At 36.2% G+C, this 27,510-nt stretch overlaps 1 protein-coding gene and 1 long non-coding RNA gene across 4 annotated transcripts in view; one reads left to right on the top strand and one right to left on the bottom strand.

The window, feature by feature from the left end:
- Window positions 1-1,288: 1,288 nt before the first annotated feature.
- LOC149176549 (beta-galactosidase 8-like) overlaps window positions 1,289-27,510 on the bottom strand; it is a 40,402-nt gene continuing 14,180 nt past the window's right edge. For 2 of the 3 annotated variants that reach the window (XM_089419930.1, XM_089419932.1), the window contains 18 exons: window positions 9,261-9,356; window positions 8,192-8,304; window positions 7,463-7,529; window positions 7,224-7,316; window positions 6,999-7,142; window positions 6,709-6,797; window positions 6,341-6,446; window positions 6,045-6,132; window positions 5,727-5,845; window positions 5,136-5,300; window positions 4,799-5,019; window positions 4,535-4,644; window positions 3,761-3,870; window positions 3,367-3,477; window positions 2,939-3,049; window positions 2,156-2,367; window positions 1,734-2,037; window positions 1,289-1,624 (listed from right to left, as the gene is read on the bottom strand). In XM_089419930.1, coding sequence (XP_089276056.1) covers window positions 1,511-1,624; window positions 1,734-2,037; window positions 2,156-2,367; window positions 2,939-3,049; window positions 3,367-3,477; window positions 3,761-3,870; window positions 4,535-4,644; window positions 4,799-5,019; window positions 5,136-5,300; window positions 5,727-5,845; window positions 6,045-6,132; window positions 6,341-6,446; window positions 6,709-6,797; window positions 6,999-7,142; window positions 7,224-7,316; window positions 7,463-7,529; window positions 8,192-8,304; window positions 9,261-9,356 — 2,373 coding nt within the window. In that variant the 3' untranslated portion in view covers window positions 1,289-1,510. Of the gene's footprint in view, window positions 1,625-1,733; window positions 2,038-2,155; window positions 2,368-2,938; window positions 3,050-3,366; window positions 3,478-3,760; window positions 3,871-4,534; window positions 4,645-4,798; window positions 5,020-5,135; window positions 5,301-5,726; window positions 5,846-6,044; window positions 6,133-6,340; window positions 6,447-6,708; window positions 6,798-6,998; window positions 7,143-7,223; window positions 7,317-7,462; window positions 7,530-8,191; window positions 8,305-9,260; window positions 9,357-9,945; window positions 10,850-27,510 lie in introns of those variants that run through there. The other variant, XM_089419931.1, reaches the window with a different exon arrangement.
- LOC149176550 (uncharacterized) lies at window positions 13,542-15,903 on the top strand. Its single transcript, XR_016258069.1, has 3 exons — window positions 13,542-14,820; window positions 14,997-15,062; window positions 15,177-15,903. It is a non-coding gene; the product is annotated as an uncharacterized LOC149176550 (long non-coding RNA).

Genomic DNA, 27,510 nt, shown 5'->3' with positions numbered 1-27,510 from the left:
TAACAAAATAAAGTCGTGATAATTAAATTAAAAATGGTCACATGATTTGTATATGACAAAAAAAAATTAAAGGAAGCTCCTTCGAACAAATATCTTGGAATCGATATCCATCAGAAGTTCAACTAGAATTATATTCATGGTAACAAGATAAAAATCATGATAATTAAATAAAAAAGATCACATGTGATACTTTATATATGACAACAACAACAACTTGGAGGAATTGTCATTATACAAATATCACCCTATCACAAGCTCAACTGGAATTATAGCATTGAGAGAAGTGGAGGGTGAGAAACTTATTATGGATTTGAAAACAATTGTAAAGCATAATATCTTTGGATATGGGATACAAAAACTCTTCTTTGAGATTCTCATTACTCCTATTATATTGTAACATATAATGTTTAGGGATACCGTTGTGGAGAATGACAGAATAGATCCAAAAAAATTAAATTAAAAGAAATACACCCTATATTATCATCTTCATCAAATTAAGTATTTCCCCATTTAAAGAATGGTTGTGAATTGGTATCTGATGTATAAGAAGAGGTTAGACAACATGGAAGACAATAGGGTTACTAAAATTGCATCAAACTCTATCCAAAAAAAACTATGACTCAAGTGAGGATGAAATAAGGATCCTCAATCTTGGCTAAACCATTGGGAATAAAGGAAGACAACATTTTGTAGAATACGGTAATATTAAATTGTTATTGCCTCAAAATTTAAGGAAAATTTGTGGTGTGACGAGGAGTTAGGGAAAAAGAAAATTGAGATATTATAAGGAGGTGATCAACCCAAATCTCTAAAAATAAAAAAATAAGAATAAGAAAATCTATATATCTCGACTAGTGGAAAAAAAGAAAATAGACATTGCAAAAAAGAGCTCCATAGTGAAAGTGGGCATTGGTTGATTCCCACAACTCCTTGGAATGAAAGAGTTTGTCACATTTATAACATTAAGAAGGTTGAATATTAGCACTCTCTTAGATTGTCCATCATATATTTATATTATATTATATCTAAATTGTACATCTTAATGCTTTTCAAATATTAAAATAAACTATTGAAAAAATCCAAGTAATACCATAGTCTCTTAACATTACAAAAACCATTTTTAATTTGAAAAAACATTAATAATCCTTATTAACATCATACTAATATAAATAAATTTTATTTTAATATATATGGGAAAATACCATTAAAAAAATATAATTAAATCAATAACCCAAGCAAAATCTTTCATTAAAAATCACATAAAATTTTTTTAATATAAACTTTACATTATAGATCACAGAAACCTAAATACATAAATTAATAACGTTATTTAAACCTAAACAAAACTTTTCGGTTACCATATTCAATGATTACAAGGTAAAGTACCCTTTTACAAATTTATCAACAATGTCAGCCTATATCCCCATATTCAATGATTACAAGGTAAAGTACCCTTTTACAAATTTATCAACAATATCAGCCTATATTGGGAGAGAGCATGAGTGTTTTATCAATATTTGCAAACAGCCTCAACTGCCAAAGACTTGATCACATGCTCATCAAAATGGCTTTCGAATACATCTTCTGAGACAGAGATTGAGCATGCCTCATTACCTACGCATGCCTGCACCCAAAATAAGTTATCAGGCCATCAGTTAAAATCACTCACCCTCCTCAGGTTGCAGGGCAACTCACTGCATAAAAGATCAGAAAATAAAAGATGAAGTGCATACATTTTCTACCAAGGAAGTTGAACTCCCTGCATCGTGCGAGCCTTTGATGAAATTTCCACAATACCCAGTTGGATTTCCAAAGCTTGCAAAGCTTATGGATGATATGTGTTGCCCTGAAGAGCACTGAAGCCGTAGCTCTGGTGAGGTCGATGAGTTACCAGTTGGGTAATCTTGAGAAACATGAGCGCAGACAGTGTCCACCTGTCTTTTTCGGAGTGAAATTCCAGTAGGATCACCACCGACTTCCTCGAGCAGAACTAACACGTTCTTGGTTGGTTGCAGCCACGAGCGAGGAACATGGTACCTGATTGAAATGGTTATTATTACGTTTAATGTCAGTATGAAATCTGTTGAGAATCAAAAGATACAGAACTATGGCATAGGAGTCAATATTTCTATTGAATTTGCTAATTAATAGTTACAATGTTTGACTGGGTTGTCCGCAGTTAGTGACACAATTGGATGGGTCATAAGTCCCTCTGTAATCGCAAACTCCAGAGCATTCATCGGCAGGAGCCTTCAGTGCTGGAAAATAGCGCCCAATATGATTCCCATTTACCCATGCTTGCCCTTTGCTCAGGGTGCTGAAGTCCAGAGCCACTGCATCGTTGCCTTCTGGTGCATTAAACTCAGTCTACACGATCAAAGTAATCAGTCAACAATATGATCAACTGAAGTCTAGACTGTCTACTTCTGATCATGGGTTCTTAACCAAAATCCCAAATGATGGCACTATCCAGGGCAGTATTCAATATTATTAGTAGGCATTCAACTCTATGTAGAGTTTTAAACTATCTATGTGAAGTCTCAATTTAGATTTATCTAATCTGGAATTGAGATCAAATTATAAAAGTATTTTTTCAAATTTTATATTTTAAAATGAAACTTTTTCTTAGTAATTTAAAAAAAAATATATGTGAATTCCACATTAAATCCTACGGAATCATATATAACCAATATACTTAGAATGCACTTCTAAACCCAACAATACAATACGAAGATACACTAGACTTAAAATACACCTCTCTAGATACAACAATGCAAAGACAAGACCAAAACAATATATTTACAAATACATTAGAAGACCTTGTTTCCATAATAAAACAGGATGGTTGGTTCATGCCAACCAAGATTCAAATGCTCCAAAGACCTAAAAATATACCCAAGGAAAAAAATCAGCAAATATAATCAAATACACTGATTACCTTGTACCAGGTAAGGGCAGCTTGTTTGGGAGGATCTGGTCCTGAAATCCATTCAACTCGCTTGGCTCCAGCGTCTGAATATAGTTTTAAGTATTCCCCCTTCACACCAATCTGTGATGACAAGCAAAATGATAACGTTTAATGTTTGGAAATTTTGATCAACTATTATGAATTTATAATGGTAAAATTTGATTAATTAGAGTTATTTTTCAAGTCTTTACTAATAAAAAATATTATTGTAATGATTTAGTACTTATCAATATTATTGTATTAAACCTCACTATTCTGCTTTCTTTATATATAAATAAAACCTATAAAATCTTGACCTAGGGTCCTTGCATAACCATATGAAATTAGTACTACATGAATATTAAATAAAAAATGGCAGAAAATAAATGGATAGCATGACCTTGGTTGGCAGGAAATACCTGGTAATACCAGGTCTGGTCAGTCAAATCCAATGGCCCATTTTTAAGTCCCAGCAATTTCACAGGACCATTTATTCCCGCAGTCCATGTATCAAAGAAAGGTCCGTAATCCTGCTCACAAGAAATATTATTTCTCCGTGATTTCATAGTTAGCAGAGCAGTTCATTGAGATAGCTCATGAAAATTTTGAAGTTCCTGTTTAATATTGAGGTGACAAATATCCATCGTATATTTCTATTTGCTAAGTACAGACAATTTTAAGGACTATTAAACTTTTTGGTAAATTTTATTTATTTGAAAAATGGACATTATAGTCCATAAAATTTGGGCCAGGCATAATTTTAACCCTCAAAATGTTCCATCTGTTCCATCATCTGAGTTATCAGATAAATACCGACTGTCCAACTGTGACACTGAGCAAAGCTAGCTGATTCTCGCCAGCCTTCAATGTAACCGGCTTCTCATACGTAATAGAAGAATCCGAATAGTTTCCACTCTGAGTTCCTGCGAAACATCGTGTTTATAATTGGTTTTTGATTAATGTGAGAAAAATGCAAATGTACTATAAATTATTGCGTCAAGGGGCCTATCAGTTTACTATTTCACATTAGGTGTAAACAAGAAGTAATAGTTTTATATATTTTAAAATTATTTAATACAACAAGAATTTTTTTTTTTAATAAATACAGTAATCAATTTATTTCAATATCAAATTTATATTATTATTATTAAGTCACGGTTAAGTCAGATATCAAATTAAGTTTACTATGTTATTCATATTCTATCTTTTTGATTTCGAACTTATAATTTTTTAAGAGGAAAAGCATACTCTTAATCATTAGACTCACTCAAACTGTATTAAAAAAATATAAAATATATTTTCAAACATTGAACCCATTTATCTATTCAAAAAAGAAATTTAAACAATAAAAAATAATATATATATATATATATATATATAAAACTATAACCATCAATCTTTTTTTTTTGGGGTTAAAATTACACTCTAAAACAATTTAGACCTCAAAAAAATTAATCTCTTTAAAACACTTACAATACTAAATCTGTGATTAAAATAAAATTAATCTCTTTAAATACTTACTAGACTAAACCTGTAATTAAGATAAATCCATATGAATATAAAGATAGTTATAAACATATAACTCACCCACAAAATTTCCATTGGCAAACACATGGAGTACATGTCCTCGTGATACCACTTGCAAGATTAATTGGCTTCCACTCTTTAGAAAGGGCTCATTTTCATCGATATTGACACTACGTGCAGCATCAAAATCCCAACAAATTTGAGAACACATGATTTTTTCAAGAGATCTTGAAAATGCAGAAGTTAACTACAGATTCCTATGGACCTGACTAGATTGAAATTGTATCTATAACTCTATATAGTCAGGGGCAACAGATAGTATACCTGATTGTATACCATAGAAAGTCACTTTTATCCAGAACAGTGTATAGTTGCTCTAACAAGCCCTGGGCAGAGAAATGATCTTTTCCCCAGATTCCAACATCTTCTTTGTGCCATGACCAGTTTGTAGATAAGTTTCCTGTATCTACGTTTGATGCTGCAGCAGGATGAAGAGACTGAGTGCTGACTTGCTCCATTCCCATTAAGGAAGTCTGTACACTAACCTGGAACAGTTACATAAATAGATCTGATTAGAAGCCTTGTATAATCATATAATTTTTGTCATTGCCTCGACCATTCTGATGATATTCATCAATAAAAAATATCATTAATCACTAACCTTTGCAGTGTTAAAGACCACATTTTTGCAGTCAGGTAAGATACTGACAGACCAAGCAGGTAGCTGATAAGAGTTTCCATTGAATTGCACGGTTGCTGCATGCTTAAGGCCCGTGTTGCTGAGAAAGGCAGCACATAAGCTACTACCTATAGAATATACTGTTGCCTGCATATCCACAGTATTTGATGCCTTAAAGTCAGTCAAGCAGTTCCATCTCAACAACTTTTAGATCAATATTCAAAACGCCCCATTTCTAGCTAGTTATGCCCAAATCATGCTAAACAATATAGGCAAAACAATATAGGCAAAGTTCTGTTCTCTCCATTAAATATTTTATATTTTAAGGATTTTGGATCAATTCAGTGAGAACTAAAACCTCAGAGACAGAGTTCCTTCCTTGACAAAACTAGGACTACAGAGGAACTTTTTTGTCATCATAACATTAATCAAATTTAACTAATAATAATAAAATCATCCCCAGACATGAAAATAGTTTGAGTGCCACTTATCCCGAGACCTCCCATGGATGGTAATCAATAGAATTATGCCCTAATACCATAAGAGGAATATCAATATAAATAGTCATCTTACCTCAAGGTGTTTCCCAAGTGAAGTGGTATGCACGTGCCCTCGAATCAGAGCAGGTTCACTTAGTTTTATAGCTTTGTGCAATTCTTTCAGATGCCCCCACTTCGGCTGCCTTATATTCCCTGTAACAATTACATTGTACCTCATTGTTTCATAATTAAAAGGAAAAACTAGAAATTTGACCTAACAATGGTTCTAAATTCCCATTGTGGAATTAAGGTAATTGAACCAGAAAACATTCAATCAATGAAAGAAATTTTAATTATATCTATATACACTTTCACTGCGGAACAGAATTTGGCACTGGGAACTCTTGCATACCATATTCGTCAATTGGTGCATCATAGTCATAACTGGTGGCAATGAATGGACCTCCAGTTGTCCGGCCAAAGTTTGTGCCTCCATGGTACTGCAACATAAAAAGCATATGGTAAATAAGATTGTTCATTTATTCTATTGAGAGAGGCCAGGTGTTTAAGGGTTAGGGAGATGTATGTTGCTTAATAAATCTTGGGTTATCATGCAAATAAAAATATAAATATAACTGTATGAGCTTAGTAGCGTAAATATTAACGCATATGGCCTTGAGCTTAATACAAAAGAAGAATAAACCCCACCATGTAATAGTTCTGAAGTGTTCCTCCTCTCTGGTAAAATCGGGCTACTGCAAAAGCAACATCCTCTGTAGGCCTATGAGGGATGCTCGATCCAAAGTTCGTAATCCTGTAATGAAAACGATATTTTAGCAGGGTGAACAGGAAGCCCCGCATTTCTAATACTCAAGCTCTACCCAGGCAATAGATTAGTGAACAGGAAGCCCCCGCATTCCTAATACTCAAGCTCAACCCAGGCAATAGATTGCAGCTTTGTTTCGAACATAATAATGTTTCTAAGTACATGTAAATTCTGTGATGTAGTGAAAATCAAAATTCGGAAGAGCCTGTAAATATGCTTTATAGTTGTCATGAGGCAAAGAAAACATTACCATCCTGCCCAATTCTCAGTCCACATCTTTGGCTTTTTAGGAGAATTAGGTTTGAAACTGTCACAGTAGTAACCATTACAGGTATTGATCTATAAAAGAAATTATTCAAGTCAGGACGAGCCTTGGAATATAGTAAATTGCTGAAGAGATAGAAAAGTTATGTGGGAAGCAAGGACTTTCATTCTTGTGAATGCAAGAAGAGAAAACATAACAAAACTGAAAACACTTTCAACTGGATCTGAAATATCTTTTTGTTTGGCACAAACCAGAAAAACAAAAAGAAAACTCACAATTGGGTCTGGAGCATCTTTTTGCTGGCACATCACCCAAGGGAGGCCTGTATTTAATGATAATGCCATTTTTGCAGCCCATTGTATATATGACTTGCCCTTTTCTCCATAAGATTGCTCCACGTTTCCATATTCATTCTCAATCTGCATAAACTTATGGGTCAGACCAGAAAGCCATACTTCAGACTCAACACTGAAGACAAGTATCACAACAAGACAGGGTACCTGTGTTAAAATAATGGGTCCACCTTGCCATGCGAAGAGCTTTTCTTCCTTCATCAATTCCACTATCTTTGTAGTGAAATTTTGCATCTCATTCTTAAGAAAACAAATCAAATCTGTAATTAGTAGCCGTGACCAACAGACTAGACACAAGTATTTAACTTGAAATTGAAGCTTTATAATCATCAATTATGAAAAGTATGCAAATATATTTTGCTAAATCAAATCCAAAATAAAATCACCTTAAATGGTTCGTTGTCTGTTCTAAACCTGATACCTGGAATGGCGTGCATCCAAACAGGGAAACCTCTGCAAGATCACATCATTTCAATGAGATATAAGATTTCACAAAAAGTATGAATGAAATTTTACATAAGATTTATCTTAGCTCTCCAGATCTGTTAAGTATTCATAAAATGAAAATGAAATTGAACTACAAATCTCTATAATACTTGAATCAATTCCAACGTTAAAATACATACTCTGTAAAATGCAACAAGCTTCCTTTTATACAACTATTAAAATTAGAGATGATTACTTCATACTCTGTAAAATGAAATAAGCTTCCCTTTACAACTAATGAAAGTAGAGATGATTCCTTCAGGGTACAAATCTCTATAATACTTGAATCGATTCCAAAGTTAAAATAAATACTCTGTAAAATGCGACAAGCTTCCTTTTATACAACTATTAAAATTAGAGATGATTACTTCTTACTCTGTAAAATGAAACAAGCTTTACAACTAATGAAAGTACAGATGATTTCTTCAGGGTACAAGATGGTGGGGGCAATTTTGATATATTCCTTTACCCAGCATTTTATGTGTAACTTGAGTCTTGGATATATTAAGCAAAGAGAGCACATAAATTTCAGTTTAAATAAATTTATGTAAATTGTTATTTTATTGAACAAAAAAGTGCAACAACATAAATTGCAAATCTGAACACAAAAATAATCTATATCTACATACCCATAATTCCATTCTGCACAAGCATAAGGTCCTATGCGAAGGTGAGCATAAAGGCCTGCCTGCTGAACTGTCTTCAAAAACCTCACCAAGTCGAATCTCTCCGCAAAATAATACTGCAATAAATTGTAATCCACCATAAAATCTATTAACATTGCATGGAATAAAATGGCCTGTAAAATTTATCAATGTTGCATAGATAAAATGATAAAATGCTCGGTAAAATTTTCAGCATTACATAGAATAATAAAATTGCGGGTCTTAAGAAAGTTCAATCCAAAATCTATTTTCATTGGAATAAAAAAGCAGTTCACTTATTAATAATAATAATATATTTTAAAATAGATATTTTTTTTTATGAATCATTAATAACATAACATTATTTTCTTAATAGTAAATATTTTTATATTTTATACGAAGAATAAGCATGTTTCAGTTTTGTAAGAATTATTTATTTTCAGCAAAAACTTCAAAGTCATTACATCACATTTCAATGTAGATCACATTTCAATGTTTGTTTTAAGAGAGAAATCCATATATATGGCCGAAGTCCTCAGATTACAATATGGCCGAAGCCAGTCAGAATACGGCCGAAGCCAGTCAGAAATACGGCCGAAGCCAGCTGATTATACGGCAGAGCCGTCAAATATATCGCCGAAGCGAGGGGTCCTCCGCAGAGATCGAACTCGACTAGGAGAGCAAAAGCCATCCGCCCCACCCGTCATATCATGCACGCCCGGTGCAAGATCACATTTCAATGTTACTACATTAAAACTAGTCATTTTTAAGAAAGCTCAAAATCATTATGTCTAAATTCATTGTATTACTTGCTAAATTTTTTTATAGAGAATCGAACTAGTCCTCCTAACTAACTGAAATAAACCCATTTAACTACATACCATAGTTTAACCCTGAATTATAAAAATTAAAAAGTGCAGACACATCGTGACATAGGTTTAAATGAATATAGCACCATATATATCATGGAATTTTTTCATGTCGGCCCATTTTTTCCAAGCACATAGATTTCCCTCAGCTGTAAAACACCTTGCAAAGAAAAACACCGAATTACCTTACGCGGCTGAGGCTCATGCCCGTTCCAAAAGACATAGGTCTCAATAACATCGATTCCCCCCTCCTTAGACTTGGCAATAAGATCGGGCCACATCTGTTCAATAAATGCAATTAAATTTTAGTTTACAGTTAACAATAACAGATATATAAAAGTTCTGGGGTAAGTCTAATTGGTGTGTGAAAATGAAAGTGTGAGGTGGTTTAAACTTTAAATTTTAAATTTATCTGTGGTTGGTAAAGAGAGCATATCTATACATTTAGAAGATATAGATATAATGGTAGTAGTTAGAATTCATTTATACGAATGTATCTAGAAGATGCATATACTTAAAAGATATAGATATAGATATAGTGATAATAATGAATAACTTGTCCTGACGATGAATCACACTGGTTGGTTCGAAACATGTCGACAAATGTCTCTTTTTATGTGATTTACGCCGAAACTCTTCTTATTAATATTTAAAAAATATAAATATAATGGTAATAGTTGGAATCTACTCATACACACATATTTAGAAGACACACTTAAAAGATATTAAAAAATATAAATATAGGAGTAATATTCAAAATCCACTCATTTCATTTTTAGATACAACACTTACCCAATTGCTGATTCCTCTAGATTAAAAAAAAAACAATAACAAATATATCACTAAAAGAAAACCCAATACACTACAAACCTCTGGTGTGCTTCGTGGGTAATGTATGGATGCAGATATTAAGACCCTGCGCTGTCCATTGATCAGCAAAGCTCTGCCATCATAGCTAACGTTTGTGCTTGCATCCACCTTACATTGAAATGCAAGAAATGCCGAAAAACACAGTAAGATCAGAAACGTGAAACTTCTGCAAATCTCCATTGGATTGCTCTGTACTTGAAAATTCCACGGAGCTCGACTCTTAAAACATTGCTAGAGATTGCTCTTGTATTTAAGCATTTCATGGCCCTCATTTCATTTACAGACTGGATAGATTTTTCTGCTTTGTTTTTCATTTAGTGGATACGAAGAAAAATCTACCTAAATCTTGGGTTGCATGCAAACTGTAGAATCGCATGCGCACGTGGAACCTTTTAAACTAAGCACCCGTGAAGATCTATGGGTGAGATTTATGGTTGACTTCAAAACTTTTGCTTAAAATAGATGACTCCTCAAAATCATAGTCGAGAATCCAGGGATAACCTCAGTGAGTGAAGGTCAACAAACCAGAGCGCCCGCCTAGGGAACGGGAGAGATTTATCTTAACTTTAGGTCCAGCCAACTTATCTGGCAACCCAAAAGATATATCAGGCTCGCGCCAACTTATCTGGCAACCCAAAAGTTATATCAGGCTCGCGCCAACTTTGGAAAGTTCAGCCAACCAGTTAGAGATTGTCTTAACCGGTGAGAGATTTTCCAGTGGATCTGGATTCGGCTGTTTTGGTTATTTAAAGTCAGTTGTTGAGTAGATAATGAATACATTTTTATGAGTTTTATTTAATTATGGCTGATAAATGGAATCTATGCCGGGATTTTTCTAAGTAAAATGGTAAGAATAAAATTTAGGGAGGTAGGTTAACAGAGAATTTAAAGTTTCCAGTGGATCTGGATTGGGCTGTTTTGGTTATTTAAAGTCAACAATGTTGAGTGGATAATGAATGCATTTCTATGAGTTTTATTTAATTATGGCTGATAAATGGAATCTATGTCGGGATTTTTTTTAAGTAAAATGGTAATAATAAAATTTAGGGAGGTAGGTTGACAGGAAAATTAAATTTTCGAGTGTTTTAATAAAATTGAAAGTGAATTTCTCAATTGATTTTAGTTTGGGTGGAAGAGTTGTTATTCTTTTTACTTAAATTTAAATTTTTTGTTGACACGTTGACATGCTCTGGAATAGAGTAACTTTGTTGAGTGAGTGTATATAGAGTGCTGACCTACTACCAACAAGATCTCTCTTACTTTGGGCTGAGAGAGAGGTTGACTTGACTTTCTTCCACAAACCATAGCCAATACCCAAAATAAATTGTTATAAATGATTAATTTTGGGCTAAAAATGTTTTTAGTAATATTAATAAAAATGCTAATTAGTTATTTACGGTTGGCATAGAAGTGTTTCCCTTTGCTTGATTGATTATAGTTAACAGATTGATGGGTGAGAGGATGGAAGAAGTGCTTTACTCTACAGTTAGTTGAAATTAAAGGGTACAGTTAGTTGAAATTAAAAGGTGACAGAAAGCAATTGACAAGTTGGCAGTACTTCATAGTTATCCTGAAAGGAAAGATCACATTGCAATTGACAAGTTGGCATTACTTCATAGCTATCGTGAAAGGAAAGTTCACATTGCAATTTACAAGTTGACATTACTTTGTAGTTATCCTAAAATCTTTCATTTGAAATTAAAAGGTGACAAATTGCAATTGACAAGTGGCATTACTTCATAGTTATGGTAACATGAAAGATCACATTGCAATTTACAAATTGACATTACTTTATAGTTATCCTAAAATCTTTAAGTGACATATTATTGATTTCATGTTTTGTATAGAAGAAAAAATGAGTTTTTATTGTTTAAATTGCCATTTTAAATATTTAGATGTTCCAAACTAAATTAAGATTATAATTTATAGTGATTAAAATAACAATTTTACATTAACACTTCCTTCCATACCGCAGCAAAAATGGTTGTATAACACTTCCTTCCATACCGCAGCAAAAATGACCCTACTTATAGTGCTTTATGGATATCATCCACCATCCATCACATCATCTTCAAGAGACAATTCTAAGGATCAAACAGTGGAAGATCACACCAAGCATCAATAAGAAGTTATCCAACTCTTAAAGGATAACCTAACTCCGACGCAAAATCAAATGAAATAGCATGAAGATCAACAATGAAAGAAGTTTTGATGTGGGTGATTGGGTATTTGTATGACTACAACCATAAAAACAAATTTCCCTCAAGAAAGCTAAGAATGATAACAAATTATCACCGATGTATTATGGCCTTTACAAGGTGTTTCAAAAGATTAGTGATATGACATACAATTTGGATTTGTCTGCATCTTCACGAGTACGCCTAGTTTTCCATGTTTCATGTTTAAAGAAGGTTGTATGTGACAAGATTCGAGGTCAAACTATATTTCCAGAACTTGACGATGAAGGAAAAATCATATTAGAGTGTGAAGTAATTACAAAAGGAATAATTTGACACCTACAAAACAAATCAATTTCAGAGTATCTTGTTAAGTGGAAGAACTTACCTATTGAAGAATCCACATGGGAGGATGAGTATTTTATTCAGAAGCATCCATAATTATTCAAGCGTTGAGGAAAATACTTTTTCAAAGAAAAGTGGCATGTTAGGTCCCTATAATACTAGTGTATCCCCCATATTGTTATTTTTGTTCCCCATAGAAGTCAACTATTGTTATTATTGTCTCTTTACATTATTATTATTTTGTAGTCCCTAATTATATTTTGACCCCTTAGACTCCTATATATAACAAGGAGGTCTTGTCATTTTAATCATCCAATATTTTCTCATTTATGTGATGTAAAGGATTTTTTCCCCTCTAAGTGGATTAATATTTAGTTGTTGATATATATTCTTCTTCTGTTTTTGTGTTATTTTCAACTAGAATCATAACAATATAAGACATTAATATCTTTGAGAGTCGAAGGTAAAATCCGCAATGAAACCATGTAATGAACCTCAAAAAACACCTTAAAAAACGTTTTGTTGATGGAATTACAGTACTCAAGTGGTACTCCATAAGACTATGATTTAATACTATGATATTGATTTGATCATTCTCCATTTTTTTTTCCTTTGTAATCCTTAGATACAAGTTGATTTTAATTTTTACCATAAGATATGTTCATCTTATACATATGCATTTTAAGTTTCCCTTAACCTTTCCCAAGGCACTCTTCAATCTATGGTTTGGGCTAGTGACATATTAAAAATACATTTGCTCTTAGATTCAATAAGGGGTCTTTAACCACCATATCCTTCAACTAAACTAAGTCTTACACATATATAGGAGGCTTGGATTTTTCTTTCTGCCCTTTACAGAAATTTAGTCAAAATATGCTCCTTAATGAATTTATGAAAGGTTTGATTCATTTTTTTGTTTGTAAAAATATTATAACAAGCACTATGGGGTTTCACCCCTCCTTGTCCCTTTATGACAAGGTTCTAACTCATCTTATTATATATATTACAATCAAGGCATATGATGTATGTTTGATACATTCTATGAGTTAATTCTTCATATGTTATATGGTTTGATGTGCTCTATGGTATAAGGCTACGCATTGCGGTTACCCTATTCCCGACACGAAATGGCATATGAGTACCGTGTGGTCCATGCTTGATTATGTGGATCAAATCTAATGGCTAAGAAGGGGCTCCCCACTAGACCTCACATGGCGACTCCTATTTCAGACCTTATAGCATTTTAAATGCGGCTTGACATGGCCGCTCGATACCCAGAGCATATTGATCTCCGTTTCTTTTTCAATGGCAGTGGCATGGCAGCGTGTTATATCGGGGTATCGAGCGGCCATGTCAGGCCGCATTTAAAATGCTATAGGATCTGAAATAGGAGTCGCCGACCTCACATGGCTCTGCATGGAAATGTGTGTACTTCGGAATCAACGAACAAGATAAATTTTTCAGATCAACAATGACTAACATTAGGGTTTTTCTTTGGCCCTAATGACCTTCCCTCCATCAGTTCGCTTGGTCAATTCCATTGGGTTTAGAGAATGAGTGTCACTCTTCTATATGACCGAGTTCTTGATCTATCACTCAATCATAACTTGCAAATAATGATAAACCTCACCCTCTTTCCAGGCTTCATGCATTGAACTTCGGTGAAAATGCATTGCGGCTCCATATGGCTAGACTAATATGTAATGGAGTATAAATTCCTTTTTGTGAGATATCTACATGTTTTATTTCAATTCCTTGTTTTGCTAACTTAACCAGTTATTAGTCCCTGCCATCTGGCATCCGGCAGGGACTATAGTAATCGTTCCGGACGGAGATAGCATTAGTTCTTAGGTGTTATTCGGTTGTTATCCTAAAGTTTGGAAATGCTGTGTGCGGGGATATGCCGACCTACGCTAAGTTTCATTCGCACCTCAGCTTCGCCATCTTATTTGGCCTCTTCCCGAGGCGGAAGAGGCTCGAGCATAGCTTAAAAGCAATAAGCCCGGTGCATTTTCGCTAACCGTCACCGGTCTGGTTTTAATGTTAACATTACTTCGATTGCTATTATCTGCCGGGGTATGCGAAGGTTTCCTAAGGTTTCGTGTTCCCTGTTACAAGGTTGTGCATTGGCAGCTGGTGCATGCGGTGGTTCAACAGCTGTTAGTATAAGGTGGTTCGGGGTAAGGCGGTGGAACTGCTCGATCTCAATATGATGTTGGTAGCTCTGGATCCGTATAACCTGAACCTGGTCCTGTCGCTGCGCTGGAGTTTGAATGAAAACCAATGCTCTCTTTGCTATCACCTCGCCCGGAGACGGATCCTTTAGTTCGAAAGCCTATTGATTCGGAATCAGGTAGTTTAACCAGTTACATATCTAGCAGATCGAAATCGAGTTGCCAAATTTGTAAGGCCGTTGGAAGCTAGAATGACATTAAATTCTTAATGCGCTTCGACGATTTCTTTCGTATTTATGGTTGAACTGGCTATAATTTGTATTGAATCGTGAATCTTTGACATCATCTGATCCAGGACTCCTGTGCTAAAAGTCTGACTTTGGCGGCAATTGTATGAAGACTGCCTTTTGACAGCAGAATGGTGCGAACTCCGGCCTCCTTTCCCGTTTCTTTAGATGCCAATTCAAGTTTTACCGTTTTTCTGTTTTGTGGAGCTCAAACCATTGCTGGCTCCTAATGCCTTTTTTGTTTACAGAGTTGAAATGCAAATACTTTCATCGATTGCACTGAAAACTGGATGATGAACATTTGGAACCGGTGATTTTCAATTTTGACAGGTTTTGGGAGAGAGACAGGGGCAAACCGACAAGAAAACGGGCTTAGGCTTAGGCTTAGGCTCGTTGGCAGGGGAAAGTTTGGAGTGGCCTTCTGACCCAGCGTCTGTTCGACAGCCATCACCCCGCCCAGATCCTGATATAGAACCACCTGCAGTGATGGAGGCGAAAGTCGACCCATCCGCATCATTTCAAGGCCAGGTTCTTAGAGGAGAATTTTCCAGGCTTCATTAAACATGAGCTTTCGAATGCGGGTTCAAATCTTTAATACCAGGTGGAATAAATAGCGGGCGGGGCTTGGGGAATACATAGCTGCCAAGCAGGCTTAGCCAAAAAGGAGCTTATAAACTTGTGCACGCATAGAGAATAGGAAAAGAAAGTGGGATAAACTCCAGGGCCTACTATATATCCATATTCAGAGCCTATTCGAAAGCCAGCTTAAGAAGACCCAGCGTCTGTTTCAGCTATTGAGAGCTCGCAAATGCACCCACGCAATTCTTCAGTCAGAGTCGCCCTCTGATAACCCTAGAAATTCTGTTTCAGCTATTGAGAGCTCGCGAATGTCTACGTGCTCTGTGGCCACGTGCTTACGAGCACTTCATAGAGACCCTGAACATCACTGCTACGGATGTTTACCTGAAGTTTGGAGAGCTTTGCAACAAGCTCTTACAGCAGGACGGATGGAAGAAACAGTTCGGGAGCAACACTGAGACAGAGGGTTCCGAGCAGGCCTTTGCGGCCAATTTCAAAGGCAAAGGAAAAGGGGCCAAGAAGAAAGGCCAGCACAGTGGGGAGGATGGCTCCCAGGGACAGAAGACCATTTTTCATTATTGTGGCAACACAGGCCATATGAAGAAGCACTGCAGAAAACAGTTCGCTGACCAGACAACCAACCAGGGAGGGCCTCAGCAGAAGGCTCATGTCATAGAGCACACAGAGGAGGAGTCAGTCTTGTAAACAACCACTATTCTGCGAAAAGATGAAAAAAACAGAGCTTAATGTGTTCTGCTCATCTGGGAGTGTTGGCAGCTGGATGAGACAAACCTAGAAGGCCATGAAATTGAAACTGGTGCATGTGCAGTGGACAGTTGGATTATCCTTCTGCCTCCTGTATTGACATATGACCATGATACAATGTTAAGTGGCATGGTTTAGTCCCTCCATGCTATCCCACGGAGAAGGAGGTGAGCCATGTGGCCCTGCTATCCTTCTGGAGGTGAGCCATGTGGCCCTGCTATCCCACTGTGCTATCCCACTGAGAAGGAGGTGAGCAGGGCCCACATGGACGTGTTTTAATTTTTAGTTTTCCAAGAGCTTCGCTCCCTTTTAATGTTAAATTACATCACTAATATACCCTCTTTGGTCATTTCAAGTTATACTTCTTTTACTCGTGTACAACTACCTGGTCGGGGTTAGCTATCGCTGCTTGCAGTGGAAGAAAGTTGGCTCGGAATCGAGAGAGAGATTGTGTTAGCTTGCTATGGCTGTGCAAAAGGAAACAACCAATGACAGTTTGAGCTCTTTGCTTTGCAACGGGGAACGTGATTTCCTGATCAGAAATAATGGAGACAAGGTACGATTGCTATACTTATAGTCTCTGTTATCATTTATTTTCCTGCAACATTGCATTTTTGTATTGAATCCAATGTAATCTACAGACGAAAGTTGGAGAACTGGAAGGGAAACAAGTGGGTCTGTACTTTTCTGCCCATTGGTGTCCTCCATGCAAGGCTTGGGTCAACGAGCAGAATCTCTAGTCATGGTTGTTTTACAAAATCCTCTGAGGACGGGTGTCTGACAGTTCATCTACAACTTGGTTACCAGGATAGGCCATGCCCTGCTGTGGTAAATTGCAATACACCCTACGTATTTGAAACCAGGTTTATTTGCAGTATAGCAAATTTGTATCGACTATTTTCTTTTACGCTTTTGACAACTGACATATGCAATAAAAGAGGAGGGTTTCCTTCATATGTGTTGTATATTGTCTATGACAGAAAATGCAGCTGGTATTAAGTGCCCAACCTTGAACCTTAAGGTCAAAACTCTTTGCTAATCTAATTGAAATTCATAGCCTTCATTCAAGCCTCTCCAAAATATGTTGATGACTAGAAACTACGTTACGTTTTCTCATTGTCTGACTTCTTGCATGGCTAGTTTTTCAGGGTTATCTGGTTGGAAATGGAATTACAGATGAAGCATTTGACAGCACACAGGTGCCTTTTGCACATGGAAAGTGTTGTAGCTCTGATACCACTTGTTGTAGATCTGATCCAAAAGATATATGAGAATAGAAATAACCCAAGAATAAGAAGATCAAAATAGATATAAATTCTTCTTTATTATCAAACCCTTAGGGTAGGGCAACACCATACATTCACTCCTTAAGGAAGGAGAACACTCCACAAGCCATATGCCTGTTCATACAAGAATACTTCTCTTCTTCTTCCTGTGGAGTCTCTAGCCTCTATATAGGCCTCATACATACAATACCATGCATCATTACCATGGTTCCCTCATACCATCAACTAATACCATGGGCCCATTATATTATTATTAACTACTTGTGGTCCCTTACATGACATGGGTTAACCACCTTATTTATTACTATGGCCCATCCCATTATTACATTATTACCTTGGGTACCACCCTTGGTACCCCATATTATCCCCCCTAGGTATATAACAGAAAGGGACTTATTTCAGATGAATTATACCAGGTGTGTACCCTGCAACAACAAAATAAGATACCATAGAATCATAGGCACAATTTTTGTATTCTTCATACAAGGATGGTAGTTCTAAGGATGCCATTTGACTACTAGTCTAATATGGTATTATTTTACGAGTTGTTTACTATTATGTTTAGAGAATTTAAATCAGTTGGAATTTCAGCAAGTGTTGAATATAGAACTTCTCTATACTTGTTGCTGCAGGCAGTAAAGGAGACTTGCCAATTAATTCTTGTCTTCAGTACTGAACATAAAGGTATGCCATGAAAGCATTGGCCAATTAATTCTTGTCTTCAGTACTGAACATAAAGGTATGCCATGAAAGCATTGGCCAATTAATTCTTGTCTTCTTGATACAAACAGCTCACATATTGTTGTAGTTCTTTTGCTCTATGTATTTTCTGGTACACTGTGTCAATAATTGTAACACTGTAGTGAGCAGAATGAATAATCCAATTCAATATACAGTAATTCATACAATCCAATCTTCAAAACCTGAGCTTGACAGAACAATGTATGTATAGATTAACCAAAATTCAAGAGTGTAAGCTTGTTCGGAGTTAACTTCAGGGCAGATTTTAATCATAAAATGAATTCTACAAAACTGAAATCAATCCAGAAGCCCTAACCAGAAGTTTGTAACCAAAGTTGCTACAGAAATTACTATAGATCTGGAACTATCCTTTAGCTCCTTCTTTGCTCAGGATCTGCTGACATAGGAGCCACAATTCCCTTCCTTTTCATCACTGTTCTGCCTCACGTCAGCTACAGAGGCTCGAACTTTGAGGGCTTTTACAAGGTATCACCGGAGGGTTAATATGCTGATAACGCCTGCACTCTATGAAGCACATAATGTTTTTAAGGGATCAAAGGTTTTCAACTTATGGACCTTAGTACATGCTTAACCATTTACTATTAGTCAAGCAGTACGATACTTGTCAAAGATCTTTGTTTGTTGAATATAATAAATTAATCCAAATATGAGTTGCCTAGAACAAGACTTATTTAGACTTTAAACAGGAAGTCTTTGCATTTGTTCTCAAATCTTTCTCATTCTAGTATACTGCAGCATATAAATAATGACATAAGACATTCCGGAAATCAAGATTGGCATGTAGTAGGGTAAGGACATATTGGTCAAAGACCAAAGCAGATCCATTGATTAATCAAGGTGAATAGGTGGTCAGTGGATTGATGGATGCTCCTTTCTGAAGTAGTTGGAAGACCTCTTTTGCATAGAAACTGTTGATATACTAATTAGGGTCTGTCAGATAAAATCACTTAGCAGACTGCGTACATATTTTTATTCCTACCACCTTACCCTTTTCAGGCTACATTACCATATAAAATGTGCCCTCCGCCCTCTGTTTCCAGGGCTGTTGTATGCCGTGTTGGACACTTGTATTTCTGTATCCTCATGTCGTTGTGTCATATATATATATATGGATAGATAGATAATGTGCCCTTCACCCTCTGTTTCCAGGTTTGCTGTGTGCCGTGTTGGACACTTGTATTTCTGTGTCCTCCATGTCATTATACCACGTGACTTAGGTTTGATTACATATCCTATTGAGTTTCCGAAAGTGTCATCAGAATCCCTGGAGTGGCAGTTTTGTATACAACAGTTAGGCTTGTATTTGTTGGGGTCAAAACATTGACTAAATAGAATATGCTTACACTTCATTATCTTTCCTAGTTTCTTGTATTTCTTGATACCTAACTTTTTTCCTGGTAAGAAAACTTGAATAGTCATGTCATATCGGGATTTTGGATTCCGGCTTTCTGTTTGTGATTCTTGAGAGACAGGTACTTATGTAATTTCACTATATCTGTATCTATATTTAGATATCACTCTATTCACCGCGAAGCCTTTGTCCACAGTTTGGCTTGACATACATCTCCAGTTTCGATGGTCTTTGTCTAAGCTTATAGTTGTCCTTTGTTTGGCTTGACATACATCTTCAGTTTCGAGGGTCTTTGTCTAAGCATATGGTTGTATTACTAATTATTCAGAGTGATTTATACATGCTAGACCACAAAGTTAAAAAATAATTGTTACCTCTTTTATATGTTTTTGATACATTTTTCACCCAGCATTTTGGAGGGTTTTGGAAAACTACTACCAAATCCGTCCCTCCACGAACTGCATCCATTCCAAGCTCGCTCGTAAATCAATCCACCCATCCCATCAAGCCATCCGAACGGGGCTCTCTGATATCCCTCAAACTTCCGTGGCCTTTGCGTAAGCTAGTCGGCCAGACATTGTACACAGTAGCCAGAAATCATGCACACAATTTGAAAAGTCCGAACCAACCTAAAAAATGCCATGTAATTGATGAGTGGTATAGTTGTATAAAAATAGTGGTAACCCTGGTGTTATTCTCTGAACTGAATCTTGGTATCTCTAAGCAAAAACTGCAAGCACACCATATTTCTGCATCTTAAACAGAGTTATATGGTCCATCTAAATCAAAACCAGGAATCTATTTGACTAGGTGTGTGCGAATGACTGGTTGAGCCATAGTGTGAACCAACGGAAACACATAAAACACTTTTGGTTATAAGAACAAAGATCCCTGTTGTTCGGTAAATATGGCCATGACTTTGGCACGTATGTTATGCCTGTAAGTGTGTCATGACTCAAGAAAATGGCCTTACAAAATAGGATTTCTTTTCATTTGTTTTTTTGACTAAGTGCTTCAACGAACATGCACTAAGGAATGCATCGCTTAGGATTTGTACTCAGTTTAGGTGTCATGTTAAGGGATAGCTATTTCACCAAAATCATCCCGTCTCAGCCTTCAGAAACTCATGTCATAGGAGGAGCAAGGATAGGACTGTCATAGATGGCTTAATACTCAGTTGATCTCACAAGTTAACCACTAACCCCATTCATGAATCAGACTTCATATTTTAAGTGGACTAAATATTTCATTCGCAGTTCTGAAAGGATTATAAAGAAAATAGTGACCTACAACCTATGTTTGCTTGTGTGAAAATTTATTCAGACAATGTATATGTAAAATTTATGTTACTCTTGTCAAGTTTTCGGCGCTTTGTCATGAGGTTGTAGGTTCAATTCTCCTTGGGTCGATCAAGGTCAGGCTCCATTACACTCTTTCGGGTTGAATCTGCCCTGGAAAATTACAAGCTAGAACTCTCACTATGTTAATCTCAAATCACCTATAATCCTCACTATGTTAATCTCAAAGCACCTATAACCCTCACTATTGAATGAAGGGTAAACATATGCTGCTGCAGTTGATACTATTGGCATTGAATAAATTTAGGGAACCAAAATGAAAGCATGGGCCCGAGGAATCCACAATAAAAATATGCAACAGTCAAACTGTGATCTTATCCTTGGTGGGCTATTTCATGACTCCTACATGATACGTTTTCTGTAGAAATTTAGTTGCATAGCTTTGGAGGACTATTGGAAGAACTGGTTAAAAGTACATTACATAATGTAAATAAAGTTTTGTCACGCGCAGTGATTGAGAGATTCTGAACTCGGAGGAAAGTTTGTGGCAGTTGCACTGTTGGATTATGCAACACATTTTGTTATGGGTTGTGTTGGATCCAAGACTAAGACGGTTAAGCAATCACCTGCAAACGAAGACCCTGTTGTTCTTGCTGCAGAAACAGCGTGTGAGTATAATTATTTTAGGCCTTGTGTTTCTGATTTTATTTTTCTTGTTGTAAAATGTACTGGATTTTTTTACCTATTTTTCCAAACGTTGCTGATTTTTAAGATCATTTATCTTTTGGAGATTGGACTATGTAGACACACATTCATGCACACAAACATACACATGTATGTATGCCCATACAGTCAATAATGTCCTGATTGTGTAAATCTTCCCTGCTCTAGATGGGAATGTGATTTTGGTACAATTTTTGACTCTAATCAGCGTAGATTTTATTCTAACTTCTGACTGTGGCAAAAAATGGAATGTACAACACAGTCGAACCCATCATTGGCTCCAAGGGACTTCGAAAACAAGGCAGTGCCCACTTCGTCTTCCTTGCCATCGGCCATCAGACTTAGGAGCCTTTCATATCATTAGCTCCATTGCTAGATCTTCCTATCTCACTCATTCTTTCGTGAAAGACAATTGATTATTTTGTATTGTGACATGGTCTTTTATATATGTGTCACGACAGCATTACAACAATCATATTCAATTTTCAATCAAATTCAAGTTCCAAGTTTCTTATCCAAGAATATCTTGTGTAGGAAATCTTTAATTTGGATAGCAATACTTAAATACAGGGAAGATGAATGCAAGACTGCCCGATACAATGCCAATGTAATGGGCAACATGTTTTATCATCGTAGCATTACAATGAAGCAAGTGCTTCAGCCAGCTTCGTGCATTACAATGAAGCAAGTGCTTTAGCCCCAGCCTTTCTGTAGTGGCCAAAATTAGATTCTGAAGCACAAGCCAATGTGATAGCACATGTTAGTGCTCTTACTGACGCTTATGTGAACCACATATCAATCTGTCTCTTAGCTTGCCACTGCTCAAAGAGCAGTTGCAAAAATACATGGGACAGCTATGATTAGCTGCAAAGGTGACCTTCTGTATACAAGCCAATGTGATAGCACATGTTAGTGCTCTTACTGATGCTTATGTGAAGCACATATCAATCTGTCTCTTAGCTTGCCACTGCTCAGAGAGCAGTTGCAAAAATACATGGGCCAGCTATGATTCTAGCTGCAAAGGTGACCTTCTGTATATTAGTAACCATGCTACCTGCATAAGTAAGTAGTTCAGTCATCTGCATTAGAGTCTTATACATGGAGGCACAATAAAATAGAATATATCTAGTATTACGTAGTGTGCTTTATAAGAAAGGGCTTTAGTTACACCTGTTGGCTTAACATGTCTTTCATACACTCATTACTTGTCCTGTCTAGCCAATTGTTTATTAGAATAGCTTGGACCCAATTTACCACCAAGATTTCATTTGAAATCTGCCCCTGATGTCAGATGCATCACCTAATTTCGCATTTACTTCTGCCGTCACATACATCATCTCATATGCCATCTGCTTCCGATGTCAGATAGATCGCTTAATTGCAAATTGTTTATTAGAATATCTTGGATGCAATCTAACACTAAGATTTCATTTAAGATCTGCCCCTGATGTCAGATACATCACCTAATTTCCCATTTACTTTTGCCGTCACATACATCATTTCATATGCCAATCGATTGCTCACTTAACGTAAGTTTCCCGTTTTATAGCGATCATTAAATACTGGCCTCCTCCAATAAATGCTCCTCATATTGGATTATATCCCCTCCGATCTGATCTTCAATATTGGATTATATCCCCTCCAATCTGATCTTCAAGTATTTCAGCTCCATTCCAAATCAATCTGTATACGTACTTACTTCTGCACGTGTCAGCAGTTTACCTCGCATTCAAGTCTCGTGATCTTGCATGGCTTTCCTTATTTGGTTGTATAGTAAAATATTCTCAAAAACCCAGTTCCATTCACACTTAAAACCAGCTTGCAAACACATTGAACTCTTTTATAAATTGGCAAAAGCAATGCCTAATTTCTCGCTTACAAAAGAAAACCACCTTCTGCACCTAGATTTTGACATACATCTCTCTGCTTCACATTACATGGAATCCATTAGCATAAGCCAACTTACTCAACTGGCGGCATTGTTTCTCTTAGCACTTGTTCTCATGACTCTTCTGATTATCGACATCGTAAAAGTAGAAACACGAAGAAAAAAGAAACCAAGAAAACAATAGCATCTTGAACGAGGAGCATATGATTATGGAGTATGTTTGAGTTGTATAGTCAAAATTCTGAATCTCACGCCTATTTTTGCATTACTTTACGCGTTGTCTTAATTCCCCGCTTCCTTGTCTGTTACAGGTCTACGACAGATGCTTCAAATATGCATTTGGATCTGCCATGGCGCTGAAACTCTCATTTTTATGCTTTTATCGTCTCTGCTGGCATGCCGATGATTACAAAACTAGCATATCGAGCTGACAAAGGAGAAGCACTGCAAACTGCCCTGATTGCAAATAACAACGTTCCTTGAAGCTAAAGAATCTAACCAGTATTCCAGTTTCAGTCTGCTTCATAGGCATAATGTCGTGCTTGTCTTGTATTCTTCACATGTTACAGTCTGTCATAAGAAATGATTATTTTAACTTGATGCTATGCATTTGGATTTGCCATGGTGCTGAAACTCTCATTTTTATGCTTTTATCGTCTCTGCTGGGATGCCGATGATTACAAAACAAGCATATCAAGCTGACAAAGGAGAGGCACTACAGATTGCCCTGATTAGAAATAACAGCGCTCCTTGAATCTAAAGAATCAGTGTATCATTGATGCCAGTATTCTAGTTTCGTTTTTTCTATATATATGAAAACTTTCTGAAAAAGGTACCAGTCTGCTTTATACGCATAATCTGCTTGATAGGCATAATGTCGTGCTTGTCTTGTACTCTTCACATGTTACAATCTGTCATAAGAAATGATTATTTTAACTTGATGCTATGCATTTGGATCTTTTACCAGTCTGCTTTATACACATAATCTGCTTGATAGGCATAATGTCGTGCTTGTCTTGTACTCTTCACATGTTACAATCTGTCATAAGAAATGATTATTTTAACTTGATGCTATGCATTTGGATCTGCCATGGTGCTGAAACTCTCATTTTTATGCTTTTATCGTCTCTGCTGGGATGCCGATGATTACGAAACTAGCATATCAAGCTCACAAAGGAGAGGCACTGCAGACTGCCCTGATTAGAAATAACAGCGCTCTTTGAATCTAAAGAATCAGTGTATCATTGATGCCACATCAAATAGGACCTACTTGGCTATGCCCTTAAGGCTACTCCTTGTACTGCCAGTGCTGGTAGCTCGCATCACGAAAGGCAGAGGATACTACGTTTTCAAATTAGTCCCTGCTTACCAGACTTCACCAGACATAGTCACAGCGCCAACAGCACCAACTCCACAGCGCCGACTTTTGAGTTTTGTAATCTGTATTTAACTTGATCCAGGCTTTAAGGGGAAGGCTATGTTGTTTATGCAATGAGATAATGATAATTATTGAACAATTGACACGTTCTATTACCTAATGTGGAGTGCAACAACAGGAATATATATAATTGTTGTTCTTTAATACAGTAATCTGAAGTTAAAGCTATATCACAAGTGAGCTCCAATTGTGCCAGTCTTAAACAATTTGATTCTTTGGCAGTGAATGTTAATAAAAGCATAAAAGTATTATTGAGTTGTTTGTGCCATAATGAAGCTTAAAAAGATGGTAACAGCTCACAAGCAGACTGCCCTAATCGACTTGCTATGACTTTTAGCTATCGGCAATGACAACTGGCACTAACTAGCTGCAAATACTAGAGGTAAAGACTGTGAGTATGGCGCATGACTGTGTACTTGAGCAGGCAGATGCAAGTTGATGGTTTCTTCTATTACGAATTCCGGAACCCTAGGACGATGGAGTTAGCCCTAACCCATTGATGTCATGAAGCCAGCCAGGAAGACAAAACAAGTAGGCAGCTATGGCATGGGCATGAACCACCCCCCCCTTTGTTTACTAACTAGAACTACGAATGCCGAAACCCTAGGACGATGGAGTTAAGCCAGCCAGGAAGACAAAACAAGTAGGCAGCTATGGCATGGGCATGAACCACCCCCCCTTTGTTTACTAACTAGAACTAGACCTGGCTGAGAGCCCTGTACCTTTACTTAGGCTTTGGAGGGACTCACTATACAGGATTGGCATTGGATTAAGCCAGGAAGGATTAGCTGTAGGGAACTAGACCTTAGCCTTTACCTACTCTTCTATTTATACACCTCCCAGAACTAGTAGATCTTTAGCCCTAGACCTTAAATGTTAACTTGATGCAGGGACTCGCTGCCTCGCAGCTTCCCTTGTTTTCTTCTTGAAGTTGCAAGTTTCATAGGGGGTATTTTTTTTTATGTCGAGACTCTTCTTAGTGTCCATCGCTTGCAATTAATCTCCTTTAGTTTGTTTGTGGTTCAATTAAACTTACTGTAAGTATTGTTCATTATTCCCCTCTCTTTATAGGTAATCTTTTTATTATTTTTTCCTTATTTGCGACATCTTATGTTTTGATAAACCATACATGGTTTTGTTCTAAACCTATTCCTCTTGCATATAGGTTTAATGTGGATACATGGAGTTAGTTTCGGTCTCCTCTCGGCTTGGGATTTTCTAAAAAAATGTAATACTATGTTATTCCTTTTTTAAAGGGAAAAACCCTCAACAAATTTCTCACTTTTCTTGTTTTCTTTCTGGATATTTTATGACTTAGGGTTTACTTAATTAAACCCTATCACACCAGGGATACTGCATGGCCACAATTAGATCCTAGTCTAAATACTTAGCCATGGTATCATACATAAATGGTGTGTTGTGGCTAATCTTTCTTATGTGAAATGTGTTTAATATATATGGTTTTAACCTTACCCGTATTCGTTAGCTTTGCATCCTATTATATATATTTTTTTGACAAAGTTCTACTTTTGGTATAGTTAAAGAACATGGGGTTTCCAGACATGTACTTTTTCAAGAAATTCCTCTTGGTGAGAGTCCATACTTTAGGTAACTATCCTCTTCGGCCCAAGTGGTTCTTATTTAGTAAAAATCCTCATGGTTTTCTCTTGTATGATTTTCTTATAATTTTCAGTAGAGAAACAACCTAGGGTTTGTCTTTGAACCATGACACACCCAAGACTAAGACAGGGTCTCAAGTAGGACCAATCTTAGATCTGTATGGTCTTAACCAGTTCTTCGGTCAGGTCAAAGATTAGAAAGTTTAAAATTTGTTGATAGATTATGTTATTCTTTCCCTCTCTTCTTATCAATTACTTTTATTATTTATATGTTCGGAGAACTTTTTTGGGGCCTGTCTAATTTATAAAAATAGTATTTTAATCTGCAGAGGTCAAATAAATTTTGATAGTGGCCTTCAGAGGTCAACCACTTCACTAAATTCTGGTATAGTTATTATTAAATTATATTTTCTTTTTGTCAAAATTTCAATCTTTATAAATGTGCTAATAGATGATTCTTTCTTTGTTAAAGGTAACCTTTGCACCTTTCAACACAGTTGCAAATCGCTACATACTTTGTCGAAGTTACTAACCAGTTTCATATTTATCACCTACAAGACAATCTTGAGCCCTCTAGTATGCTCACTCACTTTATTAGAATGGACATTCCTGCATTGTAGAAAGTCTATTACTTTCTATCTTTTTACTCAGAAAGACATGTATGCCCATATATTTTCATAGTTTAGGTTGAGTTTAATCTAGGTCATGACTCAAACATTGTTTTTTCTAATATTCCATTTCAGTTCAGCCTCACCATTTTTATTTATTAAATGATGATTATATATATATATTTTTTTATCCTAGAAAAGATTTCCATTGGCATACCTATGTAAATTGTACTAGACTTTTGATTATATATATAGTTTGTATTCT

This window comes from Pinus tabuliformis, chromosome 4_1 (assembly GCF_031772625.1).
Source record: "Pinus tabuliformis cultivar Carrire ecotype Pingquan chromosome 4_1, CPIR1, whole genome shotgun sequence".
NCBI classification, from domain to species: Eukaryota; Viridiplantae; Streptophyta; class Pinopsida; order Pinales; family Pinaceae; genus Pinus; species Pinus tabuliformis.
Note: the sequence above shows the minus strand (reverse complement) of the source record. Positions and strands in the feature narration are given on the sequence as shown.